Here is a 9,941-nt window from a genome sequence, read left to right as displayed (position 1 = left end):
CCCACCTTTATTTTCACTGTCTGATGGAACATCATTAATAGTGTGCCAGGAATGCTCTACCACCTGATTCCAGAAGTCTGCTGCATTTCAAGAATCACAGGCACATTCCCTGCTCAGGAACACACAGCACAAAAAGTGTGAAAGGTCTGTTATATTACAGTTTTAGAAGCCATATAAGAAACATGTATGTAATCTTAATCTTCCCTGTTGGTAAAGTCTGTTAACCTAATTAATCCACAGGTATGATGATATGTATCTCAACACTCAATGAAATAAGTGTATTCATAAGCCTTTAAAGTATATAGAAAACTCAGTTCTGTCCTCTGATGCTGTTTTCAAGTTTGTTTTATTCACTCTTTTGGATGACTATAAATAAGTGTTTCCACTATGGAAAAGAAAGTTAGCACAGTACATTTTCATGACTGGGGAATGGATTTTCTGAAGACATCTTCAAAAGGGCAAAAGCTTAGAAAAAACAACCTGAACGGTGAATTCAGTTCCTTATAAAGTCCCTTGTAAAAAAAAAACCAAAAACAACAAAAAACCACCCAAAAAAACAAACAAAAAAACCCCCACCAACCAAACAAAAAAGAAAAAGAAAGAAAGAAAAAAGTAAAGGAAAAACTGCAAGGCCCAGGATGATTTATTGCTTTTCTTCAGTTTTTTCCTTGGTCTCTTTCTTCTCAGATTCTTTGCTCTCTTCCTTTACAGAAAGCTCTTCTAGTTTTTCAGCAACTTTATCAGCACTATCATTTTTGTCTGTGCCTGCTAAGAGATTGATTAGGAAAAAAGTTACATACAGGCAGTAACGGATTTTCCTGTTTCAGGGGAAAGAATAGAGACGTGGAGGGTGAGGGTGGGGAGAGACAGTTGATATTTAGAATAAGAACAAAAGTAAAGAAATTCTCCACTGAGCAGTGGAGTGATTAATTCCATTTCTTTTCCTTTGGTAATTACTTCAGATGTCAGAATTCAAGAAATACCACTTGCATATTTTAATAACTAAATGAGGGCCTAATCATAGTGACTGAGAAACATGTAACATTTGGTCAGCTTTGCTGCTACCAGTACAGACTCCATACACTGTCCAGTCAAGTAGATGTCTCAAGTCCTTAGCTTCTTGCCTATCTTAACCAAAAAAACCAAAAGTCAAGTTCCCCAGTTTGGAACTGGGGAATAGGAATTTCTTAAGACTGAAAAATTCCAATCTAAATTTGTTGACTGCAGACCACTAGTAATCTGTACTTTAGAAAGATGGAAGTGTTTATTTTACGTATCTCGTCACATAGGCAATTCTACAAGGCAGTGCATTCATCTATTAAACAGACAGACCTGGGAAAAAATGGTACAACTTCATACACATTAACAACTATAAAAATTAAGTATTCTGCTTGCATGATTATATATTTGTGGAATTTGCGAAGGGGAACTGGAAGGAGGAAATATCACTCTGGTTGCAGTGTTCACAGTTCACTTGCATACTATAAACCAGATATGCTTCCTTAATAGCCTTTCCAAAAAAGCAATGTCCCAACAGCAATTGTAACAGCCTTCTACGAAAAAGAAGGCAGTTGTCACTCCCGTGAACTATTACTCTCGCAGACAGAAAAAGCACCTGAACTGAAGACTGCAGTTCAGTACAGAGTGAGTCTGCTAAAACACAATGATACTCCAGGGTACTATAACCATTCAAACAGCTAAAGTGGTGTGGTACACTTAGACTTAACCTTACCTTTCTTTGCTCTCTTGTCTACTTCATTCCTGCATTCTTCAAATTTTGCCTTGAATTTCTGTGCATCTGTTTCAGTAAAGATAGAATATTTTTTCATTAGTTTTACCTCCTTGCAACATTGAATACTTCCAATCTTGAGGAAAGATACCAGAATTTTGTATAAATAGAACTTGTAGGCACTTATGAAGTAATCTAGTTTAAAATCATCCAAGAGGCTATGCAAAATTCTTGAATCACATCTTTGTGCAGAAGCAGTTTGTTTTCTTTAGCAAGTCTATTAAAGCAGCTTATTTTGCAAAATATTTAAAACGTAATGCCAGAAGGAGCTGTTTTGTAGTTATTTTAACTCCCAGCTGTCCCTAGCCTACAGGAATAAGAATAGGATGTCAGAGGCTGCTCATATGACTATCTGTGGGCAAAAGATTCAAGATTAGCTTTGAACTACCATCCTTGTCAACTACATTACACCCTAAAAAAGACCTCCACATCCTTACCATAACACAGGGTTCTTAACATCAAGAATGGAAGATAAAGCCTGTTTCATTAATACAGCATATTCAGACTCAATACCCAAAGGCCTGGATTCAACCTTTTCCCAAATACAATAGCTAAGGAAGTATAACCTTCATTATGTTTTGGTCTAAGCCACCAACAGTCATTCCAAGCAGTTGATCAAGTTACAATAATGTTTTTACACAAGCAACAAGACACAAAAGTGGATTAGACAAGGCACTTTCTAACACCAGAACTGTGAAGGTGGCAATTTGGTACACCAACTTGGTCTGACTGACCACATGAGGTCACTGTTGCCTCACAGGAATTCAGAAGCCACTGTCAAACTAGTCCAGGAAGTATTTGTATTGATTCCTTTCCAAGCATCTCAAAAAGGAAAGCTACTTGAAGGGCGTACTTATGTGCGTTCACCTGTCATCTGCTTAGTCAGTACTGCAAAGGGTAAACAGGCAAAAGAGGACTACTCCCTTGAGACAAAACACTCAATAAGCTGAACAACCTCTACCAGAAAGAGGGAAAGACTTTTGAAAAGATGAGCAAATAGTTACCAAAACCCTTTAATTTCACATTTGATTAAGAAAGAAGCAAGCTCTAAGCAGGTGGATCAGAAAGATTTATTTGGCTAAACAATATGATGTTGGAGACTTGAGGAAAAGGAAGCAAACGAGATATACTAAGCTCTTCCCAGATGTAGGCAAATCCATCTAGTTTTAAAATATACAGCCACCTAGCATGTAGGGAGAAGAGGCAGCTAACACACTAAACTTGTGTGGCAAATGGTAAAGCAGGAAACACAACAACATTTTTCCACTTTCATTTTGCCCCCCCCCTGCTTTTTTTTAAGAAAAAAAGCCAGTTCTTTGATTCAGTCTCAAGGAGTTGGGAAAGCTACCACTGTCATTCAGCCCTACCAGCAGATCCATATGTAATTACAGACCTCCTTTCTGTTCTGGTAGTCAATGTAGTCACTCCAAAAAAACCCAACTAGTATGATTGTTGGGCTGGACTAGCACTTTTCACCAAGTGTTCCTTTTAATCAAAACAAAGAAGATACTACATACTTCATTTAAAAAAAAAAACCAAACAAATAACAAACAACCCCCTCCCCCAGATGTTCTGCTAATACAGATGGACCAGAAATCTCAAGTCAGTATTTCCTTGCTTCTAATGCAAAAATGTAATCTTAACTACAATTGAGCGCCTGAGATAAATGAAAGCAAGCTGCATGTATTAAACTCTATCCCATAGTATTACTGCTTTTAGTTTTATTCTAATTGGCATTACACTTGCATGAAATGGCTTAGGTTAAAAAAGTGCCTAGGGCAGAAAGCTCTATAAATATTACTGGAGACCTAATTATTACACTGTTTGTCAACATGTATGGTTAAGTGATTAACTGACTTCTCTCAGTTAAAGCAGTAATTAGCTAACACCACCATGCAGTGGTAAGACACAGTGTATCTACAACAGTGGTTTTACAGCAGTGTTTAGACATGTAGTGTAATGTAACAGTATACAATCAATGTAAGTTCAGTGTCAGTCCACTCACTCTCTGCATTTAAAAATCGGATTGCCAGAAGTTCAGGCTTGGGGCTTTCATCTGCAAAGTCAGCATGTGTGTTCCAGACCCATGCCCTGTCGCTTCCAGCATTAGGCTTCAGCTCCATTAAGGGTGTGACTGAAAAGAAAGCATTAAAAGATGTACACAGCACAATAGTAGATGTTTTCCACACCAGCCTCCATGAATCTTACTGACAGCTGACTGCGATGGTTATGTAAAGCACTTTACACAGAATTACTGTTGAATAAATAGAAGACAATAGTGCCCACATATATTTTTCCTTACATCGTCAAATAAAATGATGCAAGATTACTGTATAAAAGAATGCTAGATTCCCTATTGTTAAGAAACTGAGAGTTTGATTCAATTCTTGTTTGAAACAGATGACCGTGATACTAAGAGAGATGCAGTCACTAAGCACAACTCTGAAGAACAGTCAAATCGTTTAGGAATAAAAGGCATCCAGACAGACAAACAGCATTCATTCTTCTTTTGCACACTGAAAGTACTAGGTACTACAAAAAAAAAATTGAAAAAAAAAGTATTATTCCTACAATTAGTCATCAAATCAGGTTCATTTCTCTCCCCTCAGTTTAAAGCTCTACTGCAAGGTATTACAGAATTCTGCAGTGCTGCAAAATGCGCACAGCATATTTTCAATCCATTTATTCCTTCTCAGTAAACAGAGCCCTTTCCCTCCAAGACACTATAATTACTTAACCTGACTGATTGGAGAAGTTGGAATGCTACTTCTCACACTACTCTAAGATTTTTTTAGATTACACACATGCAAAGTTTAAGCAGGTTTTTTTTTTCTCCCCAACCCCTGGGTCCTTTGTTTAGTTCAAGAGAAATCTGAAGAGTCTACTCACTTTTTTGCATTTTTTAAATTTAGAGATCAAATTACAATTTTGTTTCATTTAATGTTTTGCAAAAATGAAGAGTCTTTTTGTCTGCCCGTAAGTTAGCATAAATTCAAGAAAGCAGGCAGTTTTTCCAGGGGAAAAAACCCTCTTGACATGAACACCATAAATTTATAAATTCTGTTTTGCATATGTGCAACATTTATTTTCCTAAACAAAAGGTTTATTCTTATTGGTTGGTGACTACACTGCTTTCATATTTGCCATTTCATTTACTAAACAGGAACACTTGTGTCCTCTGATTAGTCTGACCTTCTGAAGAGATCTAACCCAAGAAAATAAGCATTAGAGCTTCTGACTGCAGATTTGTATTAAGGTACTTCAAACAATTTATTTCAAGTTATCTAAAAGTAGTTTAAATCCACAGAATACTACATACTCTCCATATAAAAACTTGAGTGTTACCAAAGCAAGCGACAAAGTATTACCAAATTAATGTACTTGTTGCTAGCTATATTGACTTTCAAGTCTGTCTTGCCCTTTCATGTTTATTTTTATTCTAAGAGGATGAAAGGAACAAACCTCTCCTGCTCCATCAGCTCTCAATACACATTCTTTTTGAATGAGTTAGCAGAATATACGATGTTCATTTCAGTTTATTTCACAAGCAGAGAAAGGCAGCCACAGATTAGTTTAGCACCTCAATATGTTTTCTGATGGTTAAGCAATTGCTTCTACTAATTCAAACATTTAGCTCAAAGTAGTAATTATTGGGATTGCTTATTTCTCATTCTTTTATGAAAAAAGACTGTATACACTAATTTCTTATTCTAAACATTATTAAGGCCTACATTTTCTACATTCTATTAATCATTAAAAAACACACACACACACACACACAGAGGGAGCAATCACATAAAGTCTATCCCAGCTAAATTTTAAAGTGTCTTTCGAACACTAGCAGAGTCTGAAGAAAAAAAACAACCCACAAAACCAAACAACTTTAAGACGCAGTTTTGCAGGCAATCATCAAAACCAACCACAGCTTCTTTCTGTTAATTAAAAATAAGCACTCATTGGTTTTGATGCCTGTAGCCTTGTGTGCAGAGTAAGAGACAAATCTTTTACAGTCTAATATAAATTTGCTGTTTAAAGACATAGAGCAATTCTCTAGCTGCCACTAAAAAGTCACTGAGCTCTTAATCTACAATGGATAATTCTATAAGCTTATTTTTTAAAACAAAAATAAGAAGTATAGCAATGTATAACATACTATAATGGTTTGCACAGATTTTTAGGGTTTTATCCCTCCTCATGAGGAGGCGAATTGTTCCCTTTTCCTTGTGTTTCAGGAGTTTTACATCACCAGTTCCTCGTTCTTTCCATTCTGGGAGGTCATTCTCAGATGCAAATCGGAATAGCTTTGCTCGCCTTGAAGAAGAGAGAATTTAAGAAGTTAGCCTGCACGTAGAAACTTTTATCAAAACAGCATACTCAACTGAACAGTACAGTTGGTTTTTTTAAAAACCACACACAAGAAAGAAAAGATTTCCTTTTATAAGGTTCCCTGTTCTACTTCTGCATACAAATTTAGAAAGTGATATGATAAATTCAAATTTAATAACAAACTATTAGGAATGATGTAATAGCTATACTAAAATTCAACAGGTTCTGGACACGCTTTTGGGGGATGATTAGCATATTTGGTGTAGGCAACCTTTTAAATTAAGGTAGCTAATTAACAGCTTTTGCTACAGCTAGAGTTCTTTCTATATATTATGAATACAACTGCTCCATCTAACCAGCAGTATTTATTAATTCAAGAAATTGAGCAGCTTGAGGCTAAGTAAAGACTCTTATGTATAATTCCAAGACCAATGTTTGATCAACTGTTAACAAAATCCCTCACCCTCTAGAGCCACTCATTTCCTTTTAACTCCAAAAACCTAACTGTTGCTAATCTTAAACCAGGAATAAAGAAATCTTACTGCTGCACTGCAGTGCAACATACCTGCTTCAGAACATCACTGTTTAATCTTCCAAGATGCCAGTGTGCCAAAAGAAAAACAGGAGTAGTTTGGGACATTAGTCAAAACTGACCCAAGAGACAGTCTGAGCTCTGCTAGTGAGGAGTTTAAGACACTGCTATAGGAAAGGAAGCACCTGCTCACGCTACAGGATATATATAAAGACATACTTTTCTACAAAAGAGCAACGGATAGGGACTCATACTAAGCCAGGTCCTTCAAGAGAAGGTGTCAGACGTTGGAGCAAGCTACTCTAGATGCTCTGATGCAGATGAGCACTTTGTTCCAAAGCAAGTCCATCCTTCCAAGTCCACCTGGCCTTCAGTAGGCGATTCCCCTAAGCTTAGCTATCAGAACAACCAGCATTCAAAAAAAGGATTCCTTTCCTCCTTCACCCCTTTGTAGACATAAAAATGAACCTATAGAGCACTGGAACTTAAAACTATTATTCCCCACCCATCCCCCCTTTTAAAAAAAATAAATTCTACTTTCTATCTGATACTGCACATCCCATGTGCAGAGAGGCCTAGCGGTCAGAGATCTCACCATGCTACTTGTCAGAAACTGACCATCACTTTGGTTTTTACCAGAATCTGCTCAAGGAAAACTCAAATCTCTCTTCCATATGAACAATACCCTTCTGTGATTAAGTAAAAGCAGTATTTTTTAAACCTATTTAAAAGCAAACACATCATGGATCAAATTCAAAACACTTCTTAAGCCTTTAGCCTACACAGATTGATCAACTGTTCTTCAGGCAGATCATACATCTTAAGCAAGCTATCCCGATTTGACAATAAGCCCAATCTAAGGATAAAACTATGTTTAGGACAACAGAAAGGTACTGCCACAAACGCCCCAACATTGTACTGCATCTGTTGCTTTGTTTCAGTATATCATACACCATCCTTTATGACCGGGGATGCACGGCAGCAACGCTATATACTTCTCATTTTTTTCCCCAAGATACTTGTTTTATACTGTGATCACACAATTTCAAACCTCTAATTATTATCCAAGTTAATGTTTTCTTTTAGACTAAACAATACTGAAGCCAGATTGGTAATATCAGCTCCCTTCTATTGTTCCAGACTTCAGAGTTCCTTTTGGCATTATTATCAATCATCCTCCCACTCAATCTCTGCCACCACAGTAAATACCAATCAACTTAGGTTGCCACTTCATACACAGAGACTCCTAACAAGTTATCTAGCTTTTTATAAACACATTCAAGTTTAAGTCTAATGAACATTTAGATAGTACACAGAAATATTCTACTTGCATCTTAAAGAGTTCTTCCTCATCCTCTTCCAGAGTTTTTATTTCTTGCTCGGGAAGAGAAACTATGGGCTCAAACTGAGGATCATGGTTAGAATCATCTGCATTTTCAGTAGAAGTATCATGCTCCTCATGTGTTTCCTGGAGAAAGAAAAAAAACCCAAAACAAAACACAAGACTTGCTATGTACCTAAAATCTGAAGTACTCATATCTGTGCTTAAAATGAAAACATTTATGACTATTCAGCAATTAGATCTTAGTAACTGAAATACCCTGTAACAATAAGGAAAAATTATTATAGCTGAAAACAAATGGCTTTAAAGTCAACATAGTTATACTAAGAAAATAAACAAAACCAAAAAAAACCCAAAAGGTGCTCTTGCCATGCTAGATGTTTTAGTCCTGCCACTCTTACTAATTGTACAGAGGCTTGGCCTTGGAGCAATAGCTTTTAGTTATGGAAAAATAATTTCTTCAACTATTTTTCCTATATGTGTTTTATGCTACTAAAGCACTACTATTTCTTAGTGGCTCATGACCTATCATTAATGGTAACCCCCCCCAACACTAAAGCAACCACCTAACCCATCTTAAGGAACACTTTACATCCAGAAGTTCATTATTCTAGTTTTAGGTATTAGAATCACCCACAATCAAAGATAGTTTTGAAGCACAGTTGCAACACTCATGAAATAATTTAAGCTTTTTTTTTTTCCTTTAAGACTCTTTGGGGAGCTTTAGGTTATAGGTAAATGGCCAAAATACTACTTTCTATTTAGTTATTTAGGAATCTGTCATAGCATTCATTAAGCTTAAGAACTGTTTTTAGTATGTGACTAGTAAGTAAATGATAAACATCTCTAATACTTCGTACATATGCACTGCTAAGAAGCATTCAGTAGGGAAGCCTAGAAGGGAGATTAATCTGCAAGTTTAATGAAGCCACAAACAGCTATCTCGGGTCAAGGGAACTGATTTGGGTTTTCTTGTTGTTGTTTGAATAACAGAGACAGGAAAAACAGTCTACACATTAGAGACACTTAAATCCTATTTTCACTTTACAGGTGAAAGAGTCCACTCTTATAGGCTCTATTGAGAATATGCTTTACAGAGCAGGTACACACTGCACATGCATGGAGCAACTGAAAGGAAGCAGTCTAGTAAAAAACCCAAACCAAACCAAAAAAAAAAAAAAAGCCAAAAAAGAAAAGGGGCAAGGGGGGGAATTAGGTAAGAAATGTTGCAAAATAAATTCTGGTTACGTTTTATGTCCCCAGTGTTCCAGTGCGTAAGAAAGGAGCAAGAAAGACATAAATCGCATCTGCTTTCAAGAAACAGGAAAAGAAAGGTTGGCCAAACTTTTATATATTGTCTCCTCCAGCAGGAAGCGGCATATGGTAATACATCACCCGTTCTGCACCTGACCAATTAATTACAGAGGCCATGAGACATGCATAATCCACAACGGCCACATGTGAGAGAAAGCAGATCCCGTTATCACGATAAGATCCCGCCCTGCCGCGATAGCAAGCACGTGGGGGGCTACTGCTCTCGCCGGGCCGCGGCACGAAGGGCTCAGTCAGGCGGGCTGGGGGGAGGGGCGGAGAAGCGGGAGGAGGAGGAGGAGGAGAAGAAAGGAGGGAAACGGGGAGAGGGATCCCTCCGGAGCGCCCGAGTCGCAGGCGAAGCCGCGGCGCCTGCGAGAGGCCCCGGCTTCCCCGCGCTCGGGAAGGGACGCCGCCGGCGCAGGCCGGCCGGAGCGGGACCGCCCGCCTCAAAGAAACAGACGCGCCCCGGCCGCCCGAAACGGCCGGGCAACCCCCCAGCCCCACCGCGCCGCGCCAGGCGGGGGACGAGGCGGCGCGGCCGCTCCCTGCCCTCCGACAAGGCCCCGAGCTCGTCCTTCCCGGGCCTTGCTTGACCTCGGGTCCCCCCCGCCCGCCTCAGCCCTCCGGCTCCTCCGGGC

At 38.5% G+C, this 9,941-nt stretch overlaps 1 protein-coding gene across 1 annotated transcript; it reads right to left on the bottom strand.

Moving 5' to 3' along the window:
• Positions 1 to 577: 577 nt before the first annotated feature.
• On the bottom strand, positions 578 to 9,172 carry RANBP1 (RAN binding protein 1). Its single transcript, XM_010581682.1, has 5 exons — positions 7,979 to 9,172; positions 5,943 to 6,100; positions 3,795 to 3,923; positions 1,733 to 1,798; positions 578 to 768 (listed from the first exon to the last, which is right to left on the bottom strand). Exons 1-5 carry the CDS (start codon positions 8,182 to 8,184, stop codon positions 644 to 646), a joined length of 684 nt encoding a protein of 227 aa, XP_010579984.1. The 5' UTR covers positions 8,185 to 9,172; the 3' UTR covers positions 578 to 643.
• Positions 9,173 to 9,941: the final 769 nt, after the last annotated feature.

Source organism: Haliaeetus leucocephalus, unplaced genomic scaffold (assembly GCF_000737465.1).
Source record: "Haliaeetus leucocephalus isolate CR32 unplaced genomic scaffold, Haliaeetus_leucocephalus-4.0 Scaffold802, whole genome shotgun sequence".
Classification (NCBI taxonomy): Eukaryota; Metazoa; Chordata; class Aves; order Accipitriformes; family Accipitridae; genus Haliaeetus; species Haliaeetus leucocephalus.
This window is presented reverse-complemented; position numbering and strand designations above follow the sequence as displayed.